General features: G+C 47.6%; 1 protein-coding gene across 1 annotated transcript in view; it reads left to right on the forward strand.

Moving 5' to 3' along the window:
- The window catches only part of LOC308588050 (tripartite motif-containing protein 54-like), a 38074-nt gene continuing 15077 nt past the window's right edge, over positions 1-22997 (forward strand). Inside the window, exons 1-5 of the mRNA XM_081196244.1 lie at positions 1-275; positions 8799-8959; positions 14427-14592; positions 17218-17313; positions 19652-19885. Coding sequence (XP_081052370.1) covers positions 108-275; positions 8799-8959; positions 14427-14592; positions 17218-17313; positions 19652-19885 — 825 coding nt within the window. The 5' untranslated portion in view covers positions 1-107. The remainder of the gene's footprint in view (positions 276-8798; positions 8960-14426; positions 14593-17217; positions 17314-19651; positions 19886-22997) is intronic.

Genomic DNA, 22997 nt, shown 5'->3' on the forward strand with positions numbered 1-22997 from the left:
GCAGTCATGAGCCGTTCCCCTTGCCCTTTCTCACCGCCGCACTCCAGGACTGGCGCGAGGGCACACAGGGAGCCCCCTCCAGATCGGCACTTGCCTCTTCCCTTGTCATGTCGACCCACATGGACTACAACTCCTGCCCTAGAGATTGCCCCACCATGGATAGCCTGGAAAGGCAGCTGATTTGCCCCATCTGTTTGGAGATGTTTACCAAGCCGGTGGTCATCCTGCCCTGCCAGCACAACCTGTGCAGGAAATGTGCCAACGACATCTTTCAGGTGAGCCGTGAACATGCCTGGGTTTGCAGCTTGGCTTGGTTTTCATTTTAGGGCTAAGCGCATAAGGTGTTCAAAGAGAGAAGGTCACACCAGGGATATGGAATCGCTAGCAAAATGCCCGTCGTCATTGCAGGTGGCGTGAGCTTTGGGGAAGGTCCTGTGTCTAGCAAGATCACTGGGTGAATCTGTGTGGACTGACAGACACATGCTATAAGCGACCCCTGTATGGTGGCGAGGGGAAACGCCTGGTTCCCTGTTTGGATTTTAAAAAAATAATTATGGGGTTACAAGAGGGCTGGGGAAGCTTTTGCAGACTGAGAGTTGTTTTTCCTTCGGGGGGGGGGCACAGGCCAAACACAGAGGGCAAAGGTGGGCAGAACAAATAATGCCAATTTTACCTTTATTAGTTACTTTTACCTGCACATCCCTCTGTATCCTACAGCAAGACAAGTAACAGGTAACATCGGAGGACAAGGACACATTGAGAGCAGGCAAAAACACTCAAGGAGGGTGTGAAAGTGTTGAGGGGTGTGGCCTAGGAGTAATGGGCGTGGCCTGTGAAAGAAGGGGTGTGGCCTAGGGAGAGCTCAGGGGCCCAGGAATAATAAAATAATAATAATAATAATAATAATAATAATAATAATAATAATAATAATAATAATAATAATAATAATAATAATAATAATAATTTATTTGTACCCCACCCATCTGGCTGGGTTTCCCCAGCTACTCTGGGTGGCTTCCAACAAAGATTAAAAAACATTAAAATGTCACACATTAAAAACTTCCCTGAACAGGCTGCCTCCAGGTGTCTTCTAAATTGTTAGGTAGTTGTTTATTGCCTTGACATCTGGTGGGAGGGTGTTCCACAGGGCGGGTGCCACCACCGAGAAGGCCCTCTGCCTGGTTCCCTGTAGCTTTGCTTCTCGCAGTGAGGGAACCGCCAGAAGGCCCTCGGCGCTGGATCTCAGTGTCCGGGCAGAACAATGGGGGTGGAGACGGTAGTGAGGCCTGAAGGGCTGCATTTGGCCCCCACCCCTGAGGTTCCCCACCCCTGTGCTGTAAGATGGCTAAGGACATGGTACCTATTTATAGACCGGAATGACTTGCAAAAAGCAGAGAGGGAGAAATACTTATCCATAGCTCTAGAACCAGGTGGTCAGCTGATGAAACTGAATGTACTTCAGCCACAGTACCCGCTGCCTCGTGGGACATCTTCGGGAGAAGAAAAGGCTAAAGAGTAAACCTTGTGTAAATCTGGTGTGGAGTCCCTAAGACTGTTGGATGGCGCCTTGTACACCTCCTTCAGCCAAGCTGGTGCCAAACGTCTTGCCCTGCTTTCCTTTGGACCCCATCAGTGAGGCCGAGAGGGTGGTCTTGTCATCTGGGCAGCGCAAGACCTCCAGCCACACTGCCCAGGCTTGCCCCCCCCCCCCGGACATATCCTTGGTGCTGCTAATGCACCAAAAACGATGCTGGAGGCAGCAGCTACGAGTTCCCGATCTATTCAGCCACAGCAGGTGCTGCGATTCTCCAGTGGTTTGACTTCAGCCCCAGAGGTGCACTCCATTGTCTCTCGAGATAGACAAATGACGACGACTTCAGCTGCCATTCTCCACCCAGTGTGTGTGATTTCCGTGTTGGAATCCAGTCATTTGTTTAAAACCAAATGTCAGCGCAAAACACTAGGAAATTCAGTTGCCGATATAAAATACGTACCACATGGGACCAATCGAGAAACATTTGCTTAAGGTGTGTTTTCACCCTGGTGTAATGCAGTGCTAGCACTGTGCAACTGCCACAGGCCCTGTAGTCGCAAAGAGCGTGTGATTGTTTGAACTGGCCCAAAATCAAAAATAAGAACCGCTCTTTTATCAGAAGGGGATTTCCCAAGGAATCTTTCCCCCTTGGAACTTTATAGAGTGCTGCAAAGTGTAAGGACCTGCGGCTTGCATCCAACTAAATTGTACTCAAGAGCTGAGCCACTGAAATGAGTGTATTTAAGTTACTTCATTCATTCCAGTTGGTCTAAGAGTGCTTAGCATTGATTATCACCCTATGTCTTCCACTGTGGGCCCCTCCCTACTGATGGGGATTTTTTTTTTGGGGGGGAGGGTTGTGAGTGCATTCTGCAACATGTCACTGACACAAGAATAGCCCATTAGTGGTGGATTTATAATGGACTGTCCACAAATCATTCCGCTTTGCTACTTGTTATGTGATGCTTATTGCATTATTGCCATCTGGAAGGACACAATGAAAATGTGCCAACCCCTCGCCCCACGAAACATTTGTTTATTTATTCTATTCATATACTGCCCTTTAACCAAAGGTTTATTATTATTATTATTTGGTTTATTTCCACCTATATACAGCCTGAGCCTGTGATGGAGGGGTTCACAGCATTAACACCCCAAAAAGGGTGTTGCTTTTCCCCATAGATCCAGCCTTGTGCAGTCGTACCTTGGTTCTCGAACGCCTTGTGACTCGAATGTTTTGGCTCCTGAATGCAGCAAACCCGGCAGTGAGTGTTCCGGTTTGCAAACATTTTTTGGAAGCCAAATGCCCGACGCGGCTGATGCGGCTTCCGATTGAGTGCAGGAAGCTCCTGCAGCCAATTGGAAGCCGTGCCTTGGTTTCCGAACGTTTTTGGAAGTCGAACGGACTTCCGGAACGGATTCCATTCGAGAACCAAGGTATGACTGTATTCAAACAGAATCAGGCAGAGATATCTCTCTAGCTTCTCAGCCTGCTGCTTTTCCACTCCTAGCATCTAGCTGGCACCACTCCACTCTGGCCTGTGTCTAACTACCAGCCATTTGAGAGAGGGGTGCCTACCCATTTCTCATCTGGCACAGATCCACTACCTTTGTTTCCTTAATGGCCCATTAGCTAAGCTATCACCTCATCAGGAATTTGAATCCTTGCTTCTATTTTAACACTTGCTGGATCCAGGGGTTAGAAGGGTCCCAGCACACAGCCCACTTCCCCCACAAAAAAACTCATAACTATATATGTGTTGTCAATTGCAGTTTTAAAACATTTGGGTAATTCAGGAATGATGTTCCTCTCAGGCAATGGGGAGGGTTGAGAAAGTGAAAGATAAATGAGCTGGAGTTTACAAGGGAACAAATTTACATTTTTGTATTTGGACCGATCCTTAAATTCATCTCTAATCATTCTAGAACAATAATAAGCCACTACACTGACTCCCAGTACGTTTCCAAGCACACTTCAAAGTGTTGGTGCTGACCTTTAAAGCCCTAAACGGCCTCGGTCCAGTATACCTGAAGGAGCCTCTCCACCCCCATCGTTCAGCCCGGACACTGAGGTCCCGTGCTGGGGGCCTTCTGGCGGTTCCCTCCCTGCGAGAAGCCAAGTTACAGGGAACCAGGCAGAGGGCCTTCTCGGTAGTGGCGACCACCCTGTGGAACGCCCTCCCACCAGATGTCAAAGAGATAAACAACTACCAGACTTTTAGAAGACATCTGAAGGCAGCCCTCTTTCAGGGAAGCTTTAAATGTGTGACATTTTAATGTATTTTTAATCTTTGTTGGAAGCCGCCCAGAGTGGCTGGGGAAACCTGGCCAGATGGGTGGGGTACAAATAATATATTATTATTATTATTATTATTATTATTATTATTATTATTATTATTACTACTACTACTACGTTATTCAGAGTTGCCTTTATTCTGACTGAGGCCATGTTGAGCTTCATAAAAGGTGACTAAATTGTCCCAGTGAGTCTTCAAAAACACAGCTATTGAAATATATCACAACTTCAGCTCAGAACAGGTGTTATAATGAAAGTCATCACAGAAACCTCCAGAGAGGCTGCCAGGAAGCAGACAAGTTACGTGGGCTGCTCAAGAAGGACTCATGGCATTTTTACAAGAAACCAAAGGCCAGAAGCCAAGAGCAAAACGCAAGACATTTAATCGTGTGAAGGCAGGTGTCAGGCATCTCTCAGGAGAACGGAAGGAGCTGGAAATTAGAACAGTCGCAATCCCCTAGTTATCCAAATCTGTCCGGACGTAGCCTGAGGAAGGAATCTAAGCACTGCAAAGCAAACAAATGTCTTGGGGAAAATGTCAGGATTTGGTATCTTTTCACCCAAATGCTTCACAGTAAACTAGTCTTGAGAGTCCCATGGACTGCAAGAAGATCAAACCTATCTATTCTTGAGGAAATCAGCCCTGAGTACTCACTGGAAGGACAGATCCTGAAGCTGAGGCCAGCGGCGTAGCGTGGGTTGTCAGCACCCGGGGCAAGGCAAGTAATTTGCGCCCCCTAACCCGGGGCAAGGCAAGTAATTTGCGCCCCCTAACCCCTAACCTGCCGCCACTGCCAGCTTCTTCTTGCTGCTGCCTGGTCTGGTCTGGTGTGGTTCTCTCCCACACTCAGCGCTGCGCTGGGCGGCCGCTGCACTGTCCCTCCCCCAGATAGTCCCTTGCTCTCTCTCCGCACCGCACGCCTGGCACCCACCCCCTCCACAGTGGGTGGCGACCCAGCGGCTCGGATCGGATTCGCACAGCCAGCACTGCAGTGAGAGAGAGTGAGTGAGCCAGGTAGGGGCAGAGAGCTGCGAGTGCGAGTGCCCCCCCCAGATGTTGCGCCCGGTGCGGCCGGCCCCCCCTGCACCCCCCACGCTACGCCACTGGCTGAGGCTCCAATACTTTGACCACCTCATGAGAAGAGAAGACTCCCTGGAAAAGACCCTGATGTTGGGGAAAATGGAGGGCACAAGGAGAAGGGGCCAACAGAGGACGAGATGGTTGGACAGTGTTCTCGAAGCTACCAGCATGAGTTTGACCAAACTGTGGGAGGCAGTAGAAGACAGGAGTGCCTGGCGTGCTCTGGTCCATGGGGTCACGAAGAGTTGGATACAACTAAACGACTAAACAACAACAGCAAAAACTAGTCTTTGCCAACCTGGGGCCATCTAGATGTGCAGGACTACATCTCCCATCTGCCCAAGCCAGCATGGGCTGATGGGAGTTGTAGTCCAAGATATCAGGATGCTTCTGGCTTGGAGAAAGCCGCAGTAGATAGAGCCACGCCTTCAAGTTCAAGAGTTTGTTTTTGTTGACCAATGCTAAGATTTCTAACCTGCTTTCCCCCTCCAGCGGAGGCCAACAAAAACCTCACCTAAAATGATTACCAGTGCCACAGAAATCACAGAGCAAATAGCCAGCTAACAAATAACAACAATGCACACAGCAACAGTGTTAAACACCTGCAGGCAGAGGAGAAATGCTAATTGCTTCGGCTAATAGCTAATTTCCCTCTGGGGAGGGATCGCAGCTCAGTTCTGCAGAGCAGGCACTTTGCAAGCGGAGCATCCCAGGTCCAACTTAGGACCTCTCTCCTTAAAAGGATCAGATGGGGAGGAAAAGATGTCCGAGACCCTAGCCCAGTGGGTTCCCAAATTTTGGAGACCCACTGCCCCCTTATTTCCACAAACGCATTCCCAGCGCCGGTGGCCCTACCCTATAAAAAGCATTATTCAGAATAGCGGTTCGCACAACCAACTAAGGGAGGTAACAGCACAATAACATTCAAAAGCAATAATGATGAATTGCACATTCGTTCAAAATCCTGTTATAGCTATTTGGCTAAATTAATACAACAAAGTGGATGGACTTGATAACAGATTTTCAAAGACTGATGGTCATTTATACCTCTAGAGGCAGCCCCCTGTAAGCCCACCACCCACCTTAGGAACCGAATGGATACCCCAAATAGTTACTGCGAGCCAGAGTAGAGAACACTGGCCTAGATCAGGGGTGGGGGACCTTCTTCAGCCTGGGGGTTGCATTCCCTTTTAGGCAAGTTTTTTTGGGGGTGGGCACATGCCAGATGCTTTGAGCGGGGTCAAAGCCAAAGTGATCAGAGCAAGATACATTTTACCTTGTACAGTAGGCTAGTTTCTACACAGAGAGACACTTTCTGTTCTCCACCCAATGGACCCAAAGGCTCCATTGTCAGGAACATGGGTGGCGCTGTGGTCTAAACCACCAAGCCTCTTGGGCTTTCTGAAGTGTTGGAAAAGGCTAATCTGGTCATGAATGGGGTAACTGTGCCCCTTAAGGACCAGGTGCGCAGCCTGGGAGTCATTTTGGACTCACAGCTGTCCATGGAGGCGCAGGGCAATTCTGTGTCCAGGGCAGCTGTTTATCAGCTCCATCTGGTACGCAGGATGAGACCCTATCTGCCAGCAGACTGTCTCACCAGAGTGGTGCATGCTCTGGTTATCTCCCGCTTGGATTACTGCAATGCGCTCTACGTGGGGCTACCTTTGAAGGTAACAACTAATCCAGAATGCGGCAGCCAGACTGGTGACTGGGAGCGGCTGCCGAGACCACATAACACCGAACTTGAAAGACCTATATTGGCTCCCAGTACGTTTCTGAGCACAATTCAAAGTGTTGGTGCTGACCTTTAAAGCCCTAAATGGCCTCGGTCCAGTATACCTGAAGTAGCGTCTCCACCTCCATCGTTCTGCCTGGACACTGAGGTCCAGTGCTGAGGGCCTTCTGGCGGTTCCCTCCCTGCGAGAAGCCAAGTTACAGGGAACCAGGCACTTGGTAGTGGCACCTGCCCTGTGGAATGCCCTCCCATCAGATGTCAAGGAAATAAACAACTATCTGACTTTTAAAAGACATCTGAAGGCAGCCTGTTTAGGGAAGCTTTTAATGTTTGATGCATTACTGTATTTTAATATTGTGTTGGAAGCCGCCCAGAGTGGCTGGGGAAACCCAGCCAGATGGGCGGGGTATAATCATCATCATCATCATCATCTCCCCCTGAAATGCACCCTCAGTGCAGCACGTTGTAGGGGGTTGGACTAGATCATTCTTACGATCCCTTTCCAACCCTACAATTCTGTGCTTCATAAGCAAGCCATTTAGTTGAAGCCTTAAAGGCAAAGCATTTTTTATGCTGACAGCAGCATTGTTTAAACTCGGCTGCTTTCCAAGTTCCCTGGATTGATTCCAGGCAATGTGATAACCATAGGTCAGCAATCATTCTTTTCAATATCATTACCTCTAAGCACTTCCCCACTGGATTTTTCCTCATGCTTTCCTCTTAATGGAATAATGATGGCGATGATGAATCTGCACGTGCACAGTTTGGATTAGTACCGCGCTATGTTTGCACCCAGTCCCACAACAGCTGCAGGGCCAGAAGGAGGATAAGGGCCGCTTCTGAGCTGGCAATCCCTGTGTAGAACAGAGAGATGGTGCATTGGGTTCCTGGTCCATCTCTCCATCAGCAGGGCTGGGGCGCTGGCATCTCAGTATGAGAACACTACTGTCCATTGCAGAGGGTTTGGAGGCACCTCCCCATTTAGGACACAGTATCCTGTGCAAGAGGGACCTGGGTGGCGCTGTGGGTTAAACAACAGAGGCTCGAATCCCCGCGACAGGGTGAGCTCCCATTGCTCGGTCCCTGCTCCTGCCAACCTAGCAGTTCGAAAGCGCGTCAAAGTGCAAGTAGATAAATAGGTACCGCTCTGGCGGGAAGGTAAACGGCGTTTCCGTGCGCAGCTCTGGTTTGCCAGAAGCGGCTCAGTCCTGCTGGCCACATGACCCAGAATGTGCTAGTCCCGGGGGGAAGGTTACCGTTGTCATAGTCAAAGTCCAGTCCTGAGTCACTAGCCTGGAAACAGTTCACAAGGAGCAAGGCGAGGTCCGAAGCAGGAAGCCGGGCGGGGACAGGAACACTGGAAGGTCAGAAGCAGGAAGCCGGGCGGGGACAGGAACACTGGAAGGTCAGAAGCAGGAAGCCGGGCGGGGACAGGAACACTGGAAGGTCAGAAGCAGGAAGCCGGGCGGGGACAGGAACACTGGAAGGTCAGGTCTGGGTCTGGGTAGGAGCAGGTACTCAACAACGACGTTGCTTCCGCAACCTGGGACCGGGCTGACTGGCCTTTATCTTCTCTGAGGCCAGGGGCGGACCCGGCCCCCAGGAGACCCGCCTCTCCTGGCCTTAAGGCGAGCACTCCTCCTGGGAGAAACCAGTTCCCTTCGCCTCTCTGCCCTGAGCCTCTGCAGTTCAGGAGAGGCTGAAGGGTTACTGGGCCCAGGGGGAGACTCACCTGTAGGCAACCACCTCTGGAGCCAGAATGGATTCACCTGGTGCCTGCTCCTGAGGATCCGGCACAGGTGTAGGCGCCTCAGAATCAAGGCCCTGCCCCAGTTCAGCTGGCCCTTGAGGCGGGGACTCCTGTGCAGGCTGGGATTCCTCCGGTTCATCCTCTGAATCGGATTCCCAGGCCATCACACCGAAGCTGTACGCTGGCTCCCTTGGCCAGTAAAGCGAGATGAGCGCCACAACCCCAGAGTCGTTCACAACTGGACCTAATGGTCAGGGGTCTCTTTACCTTAAACCAAATATCATAAAGACACCACATTCTCTGATGTGCGCTAGGTAAGCGCCTGGAATCCTGCAATAATACACACACACACGGGTTTGGGAGGTGTCCCTGCCTCCAAAACATCTCTTCTGTGTGTTTCAGTCTCGAGGAACGACCTTGGGCTCAGCGGGGAGGTTTCGCTGCCCGTCCTGCCGCCATGAAGTGGTCCTTGACAGACATGGCATCTACGGACTGCAAAGGAACCTTCTGGTTGAAAACATCATTGATATTTATAAGCAAGCATCAGCCCGGGGACCAGAGAGGTATGTGAGACCCAACAGTCATTGTGTATGTTTGTGGGTGGGTGGGGGTGGGTGTGTCTTGCATACCCCAAAATGTGGGCAAATGTGGACTTGTAAAAGGATAAAAGAGTATTGGGAAATGATCTATAATGAATTGAAAAAAGTGTTTAAAAGTACTTTACCAAAAAAACCCAAGAGTCCTTTCTGTTGGGGATAATTTAAACTGAAATTCCCAGGTGTCAAAAACGATTATTTATGTATGCTGCAACTGCGGTCCGTGTTTCATTAGCCCAAAAATGGAAAACGAGCGAAGTCCCAACAAAAGAAGAATAGCAACTTAAGTTGACAAAATATGCATAACTCGCAGACTTAACATATAGAATAAGAGAAGAAGAAGAACATACGTTTAGAGAAGATTGGAAAAGGTTTATTGAATGTATGGGAAATAATTGTGTACTACTGAAAACGTTGGCAGAATGAAGACAAATTAAACAAGTATAAACAAGTTTTGATGGATGTAATAATGGGATGCTGATTGGTATGGTTTTTAGAAAATATGCAGCAATTTAGGGTATGTAAAATGAACCATGGAAAGAGAAGAAGGGAAATCGTTGATATGTTAAGGATTTAAAATGAGTGTTTTAAATTGTAAAACAGAAAATTTAACTATATATAGTGGGCAAATGTTTCATTCCCCTCCCCCGATATTTCATAGATTCATATAATTGTAAGGTTTGGAAAGGACCCCAGGGATATTTTAGTCCAACCCCCTGCAACGCAGGAATCTCAACTAAAGCATTCATGACGGATGGCTATCCATCCTCTGTTTAAAACCCCCCAAAGAAGGACAGTTCCCAACCTTCCGAGTCAGTTTGTTCCACTGTCAAACGCCTCTTAGCATTGGAAAGTTCTTGCTAATGTTTCATCAGAGTCACCTATTTTGTAATTTGTAATTTGAACCCATCAGTTCAAGCAGCAGAGAACATGTTTGCCCCATCTTGCGTGTGAAAAGCCTTTGAGATATTTGAAAGCTGCAACATAAATTTTTTGAAATGATTGAATTGGCAAAAATGACGGCAACAGTTCGAATGGAATCTAATCAAAATCTCAAACAGGAATGGAAATGTGTAGAGGAATACATGACCAAAAGATGCTCCAGCAAGAATTTATTGATATGTAATAGACTGATTTCACAAAGTTAAGCTAAGCAGATATATAAGACTGAATGTTTTATTATTAAGATACAAAATTACAATCTCAATAATAAAGTTACAAAATTATAACAAGGAAGTCACGCACGGGTGGAGGGAAGACACAAGGCAAGAAATAAGAAATGGATAAATGTTGGTAAATAATGAAATGTGGAAATGTGAATTTACGAATATAATGTATATGTATCATTATGTAAAGATTTCATATAGGTATTTCAACATTAATAATAAATAAATAAACAGAAAACAAACAAACCAATAAATAAATAGATATTTGAAGATGGCTTTCATATCTCCCCTCAGTCTTCTCTTACCCAAATAAACACACCCAGCTCTTTTAACCACCAGGCACTTACCGTATTTTTCGCTCTATAACACGCACCCGACCATAACACGCACATAGTTTTTAGAGGAGGAAAATCCGTAGGCATGCCACCCGTAGGCATTCCCTCCATAACACGCACAGACATTTCCCCTTACTTTCTAGGAGGAAAAAGTGAGTGTTATGGTGAAAAAAATACGGTATTTGATTAGACATCTACAGCCAATGATCCTGAGTAGCAGAGACTTGACTGGAGAAAACAGAGAGCGTGGGAAGAAATTTAGAGAGGGAGAGGGAGCTCTCAATTTTTTTTAAATAACTTTTTCAAAAATTAACTTTTTCAAATTCTTTTGAACAACCATCTGAATAAATCTCTCATATCCGTTGACTTCCCATCCACCTTTCCATGCTGTTCGTTCCTTAACTTATAAAGCTGCTATATTACTTAAATTTCACCCATTATATACGTTAATTAAAAATGATTAAACTGCCATTCTCATTTGCTGCTATTCTTCAAATCCTGCATACGTTTTAAACTCCTGTGTAACACTTAAAAAAACAAAACAAAACAGGGTGGTGAAATACCAAGAACTAACTTAGTTGGTCTTTAAGGTGCTACTGGAAGGAATTTTTTTTATTTTGAGGGTGGTGAAATGTTTCAGCTGGCCACTAGAGGTCTCTGTATGCCACAGAAAAAGAGATTTTAATCAACATTTCTGACCCCTCTCCCCCTCCCTTCACGTAGCTGGTGAATTTTGCTATAGGAGGGAAGTAAAAGGACGCCCAGGTGACCAAGGACAGCCTTGTAGCAGGATGAGACCAAAGGCCTATCAGATGGAGCATCGTTTGTTGCTCACAGTGGAGAACCAGAGAGCCCAATGGGAAATCCACAAGCAAGATAGGAGGGCAATGGGCCACTTTTGCTGCTGGCCCAGCAAGTGGTAATTCAGAGGCATGCTGCCTCTGACCATGGACAGAGAGCATATAGCTGTGGTGAGACTAGTAGCCACAAAGAGGGCTTTTAAATCCCCTTTAAAGCCACCGCAGTTGAGAGCAGTCAGTTTCCTGCCGTGTGAATAAGAGGTCCCTTCGTTTTTGCTGGTTCCGAATCTCCTGCCAGCCAGAAAGGAGACTGAGGGTGTTGAAAGGGGCAGAAATTGAGCCCCCATCCCCCACCCAAACTGAAAGGGAAAGAGTTCAGCCTACACTCGAGTAGGACACTGGCATAGACACATGCCCGACTGGCATGTTCTCTCCCTCCTGGTCAATCATTTGGGAACTTCATAAGCTTTCTTCAGGCTGAACATCACAGCGACCGATGCCAACCGACACCGGCACACTTAGGGATCTGCAGAGTTTGCGCAACTTGCGTGACAGACCTCAGCAACTCAGCATTTTGGCTAATCTACTTTATTTACTGGGACGCGGGTGGTGCTGTGGGTTACACCACAGAGCCTAGGGCTTGCCGATCAGAAGGTCAGCGGTTTGAATCCCTGCGACAGGGTGAGCTCCCATTGCTCGGTCCCTGCTCCTGCCAACCTAGCAGTTCGAAAGCACATCAAAGTGCAAGTAGATAAATAGGTACCGCTCCGGCGGGAAGGTAAAACCACAGAGCCTAGGACTTGCCGATCAGAAGGTCGGTGGTTCGAATCCCCGCGTTGCTCGGTCCCTGCTCCTGCCAACCTAGCAGTTTGAAAGCACGTGAAAGTGCAAGTAGATAAATAGGTACTGCTCTGGTGGGAAGGTAAACGGTGTTTCCGTGCGCTGCTCTGGTTCGCCAGAAGCGGCTTAGTCATGCTGGCCACATGACCCGGAAGCTGTACGCCGGCTCCCTTGGCCAGTAAGGTGAGATGAGCGCCGCAACCCCAGAGTCGTCTGTGACTGGACCTAATGGTCGGGGGTCCCTTTGCCTTGCTTTATTTACACATAAACACACACGGAGCACTGCAACATGGCTCCCTCCCTCTCTAGCATCAGGCAGCAAAGAGAAAGAACAAAGGACAATAGTCCCACTTCATGGAACACAGTAACACAAACATCCTGTCTCCGTCACTTCCCACTCTGTGGAGTCAAAACATACACCGTCATGTGATAGACAACAATCCCATGACTGCAACCATGAAGCAGGAATTCTAACAGGGGGCATAAATTGAGCCCCACCCAAACTGAAATGGAAAGAACAGGTTGTGATGGAAGCAAAATGGTGATAGCCAGGAATAGCCAGTGGGGTGACTTCCAGGTGAGTTTGAACTCCAGCTCCCATCATCCCCAGGTGTCTTGCCCAGGAAGATGGGTGTTGGAGTCCAATATCAGGTGGGCACCGTGTTGACTACCTTGGCTTAAGCCCTTTCCCCAGGGGCTTAGCTTTTCCCATTATAACTAGAGCTCCCGAGACTCTAAAAACGGTTCGCCTTTATAAATGCTAACTAGCCGAAGTGTCCAGGTCTGTTTTTCACTGTAGCCACAATATGTAATAATAATAAGAATAATAAGAATAATAAGAATAATAATAAAAAATATACCCCACCCATCTGGCTGGGTTTCCCCAGCCACTTTGGGCTACTTCCAACTGAATATTAAAAACAATACAGCATCAGACATTAAAAACTTCCCTAAACAGGGCCGCCTTCAGTTGCCTTGACATCTGCTGGGAGGGCGTTCCACAGGGCAGGCGCCACCACCAAGAAGGCCCTCTTCCTGGTTCACTGTAACCTCACTTTTTGCAGCGAGGGAACCACCAGAAGGCCCTTGCTGCTGGACCTCAGTGTCTGGTCAGAACGATGGGGGTGGAGACGCTCCTTCAGGTATACTGGACCGAGGCTGTTTAGGGCTTTAAAGGTCAGCACCAACACTTTGAATTGTGCTCAGAAACGTACTGGGAGCCAGTGTAGGTCTTTTCAAGACCGGTGTTATATGGTCTCGGTGGCCGCTCCCAGTCACCAGTCGAGCTGCCGCATTCTGGATTAATTGCAGTTTCCGGGTCACCTTCAAAGGTAGCCCCACGTAGAGCGCATTGCAGTAATCCAAGTGGGAGATAACTAGAGCATGCACGACTCTGGTGAGACAGTCCGCAGGCAGGTAGGGTCTCACCCTGCGTACCAGATGGAGCTGGTAGACAGCTGCCCTGGATACAGAATAAACTGCACCTCCATGGACATCTGTGAGTCCAAAATGACTCCCAGGCTGCGCACCTGGTCCTTCAGGGGCACAGTTACCCCATTCAGGACCAGGGAGTCCTCCACACCCGCCCGCCCCCTATCCCCCAAGAACAGCACTTCTGTCTTGTCAGGATTCAACCTCAATTGAAAGCACCCCCCCCAAAAAAAAGAATCACGAGAACTGTGGTTTCCTCCTCATAAAGCTACAAATCCCAGCGCCCTTAGCAAACTGCAGTTCCTGGGATTCCTTGCTGGGGAGTGTACAGTGGTGCCTCGCAAGACGAAAAGAATCCGTTCTGCGAGTCTCTTCGTCTTGCGGTTTTTTCGTCTTGCGAAGCAAGCCCATTTGCAGATTAGCGGATTAGCGCTATTAGCGGCTTAGCGGATCAGCTGATCAGCGGCTTAGCGGATCAGCTGATAAGCGGCTTAGCGGCTTAGCGGATCAGCTGTTAAGCGGCTTAGCGGCTTAGGATCAGCTGATAAGCGGCTTAGCGGCTTGGGAAAAGGGGGGGGGAGGGAAAAAACCCCGCAGGAACTCGCAAGACATTTTCGTCTTGCGAAGCAAGCCCATAGGAAATTTGTTTTGCGAAGCACCTCCAAAACGGAAAACCCTTTCGTCTAGCGGGTTTTCCGTCTTGGGAGGCATTCGTCTTGCGGGGCACCACTGTACTTTAAATGTTTAACGTGCAACTCTGTATTGTCTCTCCTGACTGGTGGCTATTTTCCTTGGCTTATGTTTCTTGTCTCTGTCTCTCCTTACCTTATAAGCTCATTTCCCTCTCTTGTTTCCCCCCAAGACCCCCTTTAAAAACCGAGCACCCGATTTGCGAAGAGCATGAAGAAGAAAGGATCAACATCTATTGCGTGACCTGCGGGGTCCCCACCTGCTCCCTCTGCAAGGTCTTCGGGGAGCACAAGGATTGCGAAGTGGCGCCTCTCTCTGACATCTACATGCAACAAAAGGTTGGCTTCTCGCTGATGGCTCAGATTTCCCAGGGTGCCTCCACTGTTTCCATTTCTGTTCCGTGACGTTGGCAGAAGGACCTGTCCTTTAGCTGGAGACACCACTAGGCAGTGCTGGATTTACGTATAAGCTGAACAAACTATAGCTTAGGGCTCCACTTTTTGGGGGGCCCCAAAAACAATTAAAAGGAAAAAAGCTGGATGTACATTTCCAAAATAGAAGATAAAAAACAAATAAAATAAAACCAACATGCAGCAACAGTGTTTTGTGCTGTGTAGGCTCCCATGATGTAAGTCATGGGCCCCGCCTGCTAGCCTGCTCCCTAAAAGATCACTGGTTTGCTCATTTCTATATATAGGGTGCCTACATTCTGCTATTTATCATTATTAGTGGTTTGCATCATATTTCATGTTATAGCAAGTTTCTAGAGACTAGATTATGAGTCTTTGTAAATTGTGTTTCCGAAGGAACTTTTGTTATTGCCAAATGCCAGCCTGTTTGCATTATTTACCATAGTTTGTTATGCATTAAAAAATCATTTTAAGTTAGAGCTTAATAATTATTTCACTATTAATGTACTTCTTCTTAACTGCATTTCACTATTAATATACTTCTTAATTGTATTTCAGTTCAACAATTACTTTGATAGAATACATATTTTGTTATGTGCAAATGGCTTGAGATACCTATTAGGTTCGTAAATTACCATATAGTATATATTCAGCACACAAAAACAGCGACCATTTGTTGTTGACAAAGGGCAGGTGGACATATAAAGGGCCCCATTACCTTCAGTAGCTTAGGGCCTCATCAAACCTAAATCTGGCCCTGCTACTAGGGCACAGGTGTGGCATCCTGTACCCTGGGGAGGGGGGCACACATGCCTCATTTTATCAGACCCCCAACACCTCCCCAAACTGTCCCATTCTTCCAGCTTATCAGAGCTCCTTCCTTCCTCTCCATTTCCTCCTCCGTTCAGGAGGAGAGGGCTATTGTAAAGTGCTTTCCCTTCTTCCTACGTAGTTTCAGAACACTAAGAAGGAGCAATGTTTTATTAGAGAAAAACAAATTGATGGATTATGTATGTATGTATGTATGTATGGGATGCGGGTGGCGCTGTGGTCTAAACCACTGAGTCTCTTGGGCTTGCTGATCAGAAGGTTGGTGGTTCAAATCCCCACGACAGGGTGAGCTCCCGTTGCTCGGTCCCTGCTCCTGCCAACCTAGCAGTTCGAAAGCACATCAAAGTGCAAGTAGATAAATAGGTACTGCTCCGGCGGGAAGGTAAATGGCGTTTCCGTGTGCTGCTCTGGTTTCGGTGCTCCGTTGTGCCAGAAGCAGCTTAGTCATGCTGGCACATGACCCGGAAAAACTGTCTGCAGACAAACGCCTGCTCCCTCAGGCTGTAAAGCAAGATGAGCGCCGCAACTCCAGAGTCTCCTCTGGTTCCGAGTCCGAGTCCAAGCCCCAGGCCATCACACCCACTCTCTGGAATTGGAGGTGGGGAGAGGGATGCTACACTTGGATCCTGCTTGTGGGCTTGGCCATGCGGCATCTGGTTGGGCAAGTTGAGAACAGTATGTTGGACAGGGTGGACCGCAGGGCTCTTGTGATGCAAAAAGACCTCCCACCAAGTGGGACCTGCTGGATCTTACAGCACAGGTGACATCACAAACCGCCCTGAGAAATTTGAAAAATTCCTTCCAGTAGCACCTTAAAGACCAACTAAGTTAGTTCTTGGTGTGAGCTTTCGTGTGCATGCACACTTCTTCAGATACACTGAAACAGAAGTTGCCAGATCCTTCTATATAGTGATAAGGTGGGGAGGGGTATTACTCAGAAGGGTGGTGGGAATGGGAGATTGACACACGAAAGCTCATACCAAGAACTAACTTAGTTGGTCTTTAAGGTGCTACTGGAAGGAATTTTTTTATTTTGACTATGGCAGACCAACACGGCTACCTATCTGTAACTGAGAAATTTGGTTATTGGATGGTGCGGCCAATCAATAACCAAATGCCTTTGGGGTCTGCATGAACGAAGAGTGTCTCCTTGAAGCCATTTCCTTCCCCTTTGCGTGTTGCTGGCTGTGCAGCATTTTGTGTTTAGGGTGGCCTGAAGTTGGGTGCAAGGCATGGGGAGTGATCCTGTGCTCATAAGGAGGATCCCTTCTGTATCTCACTTTGAAAGGGACTCGTTTGGGTTGGATGTGGCTGTCTGAAACACTGCCCTCTTCCGGGAGCACTAGGGGAGCAGACTGAGCAGCAGGGCTGTCTTAAGCATATGTGGTACCAGGGTGCAAAGATCTGCCTGGTGTGCTCCCCCTGGTTGTCCAGTCCCAAGCACGCAGGAGGGCAGAACCGGCTGGCCACCTCAGTGTCTTGCTGGCTCGGTTGCCCCTGAACTCACGGTGCAGAGCCGCCCGCAGCAGAAGAGCCTGCCACGGCGCTCCGACTGATGGGCATGGTCTTCCCCGGACTCAACTCTCAGGCCCCGGACTCTCGCCCTGGTGCCCTGAGAGCCCGGCGCCCAGGTACCCCGCACCCCTAGTGCCTATGGGCAAGACGACCCTGCTGAGCAGTGTCATTGGCAAATCAGTCTAATTTCGGTCCTCTCCCTTCCAGGCAGAGCTGACTGGTGGGATTGGTGCCCTTGTGGCTGCGAACGACAGGATCCAAGCCTACGTTGGGGATTTGCAAGGCTCCTGCAGGAACGTCGAGGTAGGACGTGACTCCTCAACATTTCATTATTTTTTATTTTCGCAATCTCTCCACTTATCTGTGTCAGGTCACAGTGTTCAAAGGACCAGTGACATTTCCTTTGGTGTCTATGTCACAGTGCTCACCACATCAGAATGATTGTTGACATCAGGGGTGGTATGGTATTTTTTAAAAAGTCAATTTCAGTGGAGATGAACGATTTTGTTTTGTTTTGTTAATTTGCTCTAAGACTTTGGTAAAAAGTTTCCCTGACAACTAAGCCAGAGGATTTGTCTGATGGAAGTGCACAAACTGGGTGTTCAGATAAGGACTCACCATTTAAGAACTTTTGCTAAGATGGTTGCATTGCGTTAAGATCTATGTCATTAAATACTGTGGGGAGGGGGAGTTAGCTTTGCAATTTCCCCTCCCTCATATCACCTTCTCAACTGACTGTAGGTAAATGCCTTTCTGTCAAAAACCAAGGAAATTAAGCAGAATAGATTCGGGGGAGAAGGTGGGTGAGATTTATATACTTTTAAAAAAACAAAAACAATTGCTGGTGCTAATGGATTTTTTATGTATGAAAAAAAGCAAAGAACAAGCTTTTTTCCTGGAGGAAATCTGTCATCGTTTTAAAAGTATCTCACCTATTTCTGCAGGGAGTTTTTTTTTTTTTAAAGTCAGTTTTGGAGAGGAGATGAATAAATATTGTTAATTTGCTCAAATGTGATAAAGGTAAGAAATATTGCCCTCATTATAGTTTTTTTTTTTTTTGCCTTAGAGAAGCTGTGGAGCCAAATTAACAGTATAAACATTTATTAGATAGGTTGACCTCAGCCTTTATCCAAATCATAAGCAATTTTTTCCTGTGTATGACTGTATATATACTGTGTATGACATGTGTATATATCTCTAGGTGGGAAGCAGGTGGTGCTGTGGTCTAAACCACTGAGCCTCTTGGGCTTGCTGATCAGAAGGTCGGTGGTTCGAATCCCTGCGACGGGGTGAACTCCCATTGCTCTGTCCCAGCTCCTGCCAACCTAGCAGTTTGAAAGCACGCCAAAGTGCAAGTAGATAAATAGGTACCACTGCGGTGGGAAGGTAAATGGCGTTTCCATGCGCTCTGATTTCCGTCACGGTGTCTTGTCGCACCAGCAGCGGTTTAGTCTTGCTGGCCCCACGACCCAGAAAGCTGTCTGTGGACAAACGCTAGCTCCCTTGGCCTGAAAGCGAGATGAGCGCTGCACCCCAAAGTCACCTTTGAATGGACTTAACTGTCCTTTACCTTTATGTTTTTATATATCTATATATTGGCGTAGACTTGGTGAGGGCATGGGGTGTGCATAGGGAGAGGAGAAAGGGGTGAAGTTCCATGGCATATGGATTGAATGAGTTGGATACGAATATATATAGCCCAGTTTTTAGTCATCAGAGGTAAAACAGTCAGTTCCCTGCTGTTTGTACTGTCAAGGTTTCCAGTGGTTCCTGAGTGAGGCTGATAATTTTGATCGATATTCCTTTTTGTGCCCTCAGGTTCAGACATAACAACAGACCGTGGCTTGCAGTTAGGAGAATGAGGCCTCTCTTCCTGCTCCTCCTCCTCCTCCTCCTCAAGGGGCATAAACTAAACAAGTTTCAGTTTTGAACTAGCCATGTTTTCCCTATACGTATGTTCCAACAAAGGGACGTAGGTGGCGCTGTGGGTTAAACCACAGAGCCTAGAACTTGCTGATCAGAAGGTCGGTGGTTCAAATCCCCGCGACGGGGTGAGCTCCTGTTGCTCAGTCCCTGCTCCTGCCCACCTAGCAGTTCGAAAGCACGTCAAAGTGCAAGTAGATAAATAGGTACCGCTCCAGCGGGAAGGTAATCGGTGTTTCCGTATGCTGCTCTGGTTCGCCAGAAGCGGCTTAGTCATGCTGGCCACATGACCTGGAAGCTGTACGCTGGCTCCCTCATCCAATAAAGCGAGATGAGCGCCGCAACCCCAGAGTCGGCCATGACAGGACCTAATGGTCAGGGGTCCCTTTACCCTTTACCTTTATGTTCCAATGAACTGGCGTTAGAACAAATTACCATTCCTTGAGTCTGGACATCCTCTAGAGCAGGGGTGTCCAAACTTTGAACTTACTTGCTCTAGAGTTTCCATAACACCCTCAGAAACTGTGGTTAGTTCAAAACTAAGAGCGGGAGGTTTGGATCTCAAGCCCATAGGAAGAGGTTTGAGGGAGTGCAGAAGATGTGAACCTGTTCTCAGAACGACAAACCACCTTTTGTTAAGTCTGACATGGACCGTTTTAGTACCAAGCGACCAATTTCAGTTTAAGCTTTCTAACCCCCCCCCCCGTTTTTTGAGCAGCACAACTGCAAAGCCCAGAAGCAGGCCCTGTGCGAGAAGTTTGACCGCATGTGCGCCATTTTGGAAGAGAGGCGGAAGATCATGTTGCAGAGGATCACCTACGAGCAGGAGGAAAAGATCCAGCACCTGAAATCTATCTGCAAAACATGTGGCGACCATATTGACTCTTCTTCCAAACTGGTGGACACAGCCTTGCAGTCCATGGAGGAGCCACAGATGGCTGTATTTGTGCAGGTTAAGTAACCGAAAACCACTCTGCTTCCACACTCCATCCAACAAACAAGGCAGTAGACTAAGGGTGCAATCGACACACATATAAAAAAATGTTCTGAAAATGTTCTTGAATTTTCCATAAGGCTCACCGTCGCCATCTAGTTTCACATTGTATATTGCACTTAAAAACACTTGAAACGTTTGCAGCTGTATAGATGAGTCCTTGGAGTGGAGCAGGTCTTCCTGAGCTTCACTTCTGACTACAAGTGTTTGAATGCTGTCCCACAAAAACAGCTCCCTGTTGAAAGAAATGTAGCATGTAAGGAGGCAACCATTTCCCTGAAAAACTGGGTTTCTATGTGCAGGAAGAGTCTCTCTCTCTCTCTCTCTCTCTCTCTCTCTCTCTCTCTCTCTCTCTCTCTCTCTCTGTGTGTGTGTGTGTGTGTGTGTGTAGGCAAGCAATCAAAACAGGTCCTAGGACAAGGGTCAGCAAACTTTTTCAGCAGGGGGCCGGTCCACTGTCCCTCAGACCTTGTGGGGTGCCGGACTATATTTTTGGGAAAAAAAATAATGAACGAATTCCTATGCCCCACAAATAACCCAGAGATGCATTTTTAACCAAAGGACACATTCTACTCATGTAAAAACACGCTGATTCCCAGACCGTCCACGGGCTGGATTTAGAAGGTGATTGGTCTGGATCCGGCCCCCGGGCCTTAGTTTGCCATGATGTAAGGCAACCACCTCCCTGAAAAACTGGTTTTCTCTGTGCAGGAAGAGTCTCTCTTTTGGTAGGCAAGCATTCAAACATGTCCTAGCAACATAGGAAACTGCCTTATATTGAGCCAGAACATTGGTCCATTCAGTTCAGTATTGTCTACACTCCTTGGCAGCATCTCTCCAGTGTCTGAGACAGGGGAAATTTAGGAGACGTTTTGTTAATGTGGATGGCATTTCCATGTTGCTGGGTGTATCTGGACTTTTGGATCCATTCCAGTATTAAGATTCTAATAAGTTCTGAGATGGACCTGTGAAACTCAAGGCAATGGGAACAGCTCATCAGTATTGCCCCAGATGTGGCTGCTGGAGCAGTTTTCCTTCTGCAAGTGCAATGAACCTGATTTAAAGAAACCCTGACATTGTATTTGGGATGCGGGTGGTGCTGTAGGTTAAACCACAGAGCCTAGGACTTGCTGATAAGAAGGTTGGCGCTTCTAATCCCTGTGATGGGGTGAGCTCCCGTTGCTCGGTCCCTGCTCCTGCCAACCTAGCAGTTCGAAAGCACGTCAAAGTGCAAGTAGATAAATAGGTACCACTCCTGTGGGAAGGTAAATGGCGTTTCTGTGCGCTGCTCTGGTTCGCCAGAAGCGGCTTAGTCATGCTGGCCACGTGACCCGGAAGCTCCCTCGGCCAATAAAGCAAGATGAGCGCCGCAACCCCAGAGTCGGCCACGACTGGACCTAATGGTCAGGGGTCCCTTTACCTTTACCTAACATTGTATTTAAGTAGCCCAAGGAAGCTGAATTGGGGGACCTGTACACATTACACAAACTAAGCCCATATTTGCAAGTTTTGCACGATTTGTTGGGGTTCCCTCCTGGTAGGAAGGCACAAACAGCTATGGAGGGGAATCAAGCCGTCCCTAAGTGACGAGTTAAAATCTTGCTCAGACCTTGGGGAAAAGCCATAGAGCAGTGGTAGAACACACCCTTTGTCCAAAAGCTCTTCAATTCCCAGCTCCTTTCAGTGCCAGCCAGCACAGCCAATGGCTCAGAGATTATTTTACTGGATTGATTTCTTTCACCGATTTCATAGCCTGCCCTCCTTCCTCCCAAAGGGAGCTCAGGGTGACTCACAAGATGTTGTGTGTGGGTAAGAATCTGAGAACATTTCTTAGATTTGGAATCACAACCAGCTTCTAAAGCAGCAGCAATTAATATAGATAGCCTACTTTTCCTTTGCAAAGAGAAAAGCAAGTCTCCCTAGGCTGGAGAGGGTTTGTTGTGAGGGCGGGGGAGAGAGCCTCACAGGTCTCCCCTCTGCCTGATGTAGACAATACAGAGCTACATGGAGCAATGGTATGACTTGGGGGTGAGGCAACAGTATGAGCCTATAGCTACAAAGGTAAGGATGGGACCCTGGCTCTGTGACAGAGCTTTTCTGCAGGTAGTTACAGGAGTCCAGTCCAGTGCTGGATTTATGCACAAGCTAAACAAGCTAAAGCTTAGGGCCCCATTCTCTTGGGGGCCCCAAAAAAATTTAAAGAAAAAAACAACAACCCTGGATGTACATTTTCAAAATACAGTGGTACCTTGCTTTATGAACTTAATCCATTCTGGAAGTCCGTTCTTAAACCAAAGTGTTCTTAAACCAAGGCATGCTTTCCCATAGCAGCAGAGGACTCAATTTACACATGGAACACACTCAACAGGAAGCGGAACATGTTCTGCTTCCAAGGCAAAGTTCACAAACCAAAACACCTACTTCTGGGTTTGCAGCGTTCTTAATCCAAGTTGTTCATAAACCAAGCTGTTCTTAAACCAAGGTAGCACTGTATAAGATAAAAAACAAATAAAATAAAACTTACATACACCAACAGTGTTTTGTGTTGTGTAGGCTCCTATGATGTAATTAATGGGCCCCGCCTGCTAGCCTGCTCCCTAAAATATCACTGGTTTGCTCATTTCTCTATATAGGGTGCCTACATTCTGCATGGACTGGTTGCACGGCAACACGTGCAAATGGCTTTAGATACCTATCAGGTCCATAAATTACCATATAGCATATATTCAACACAGAAAACAGCGACAATTTGTTGTTGACAATGGACAGCTGGACATATAAAGGGCCCCATTCCCTTCAGTAGCTTAGGGCCTCATCACACCTAAATCCAGCCCTGGTCCAGTCCCTGGAGTCTCTGGGAAAGGTTCTGTGCTTGCAAACCCAGATTGCTGCTGGTGGTCAGTGCAGACTAGGGGTTCTCAAAGGGTGGGGTACAGGAGAGGATGACGAGCGTAACAGGAAGATCCAAGGACAAAGAAATAAACATTGAAACATTTCAGTGTAGTGTATACAGGCAACGGCCAATTAAGATGCGTCTGATTAATGCGCGATAACGCACGCACACTGAACC

Source organism: Podarcis bocagei, assembly GCF_964188305.1.
Source record: "Podarcis bocagei genome assembly, chromosome: 5".
NCBI lineage: Eukaryota > Metazoa > Chordata > Lepidosauria > Squamata > Lacertidae > Podarcis > Podarcis bocagei.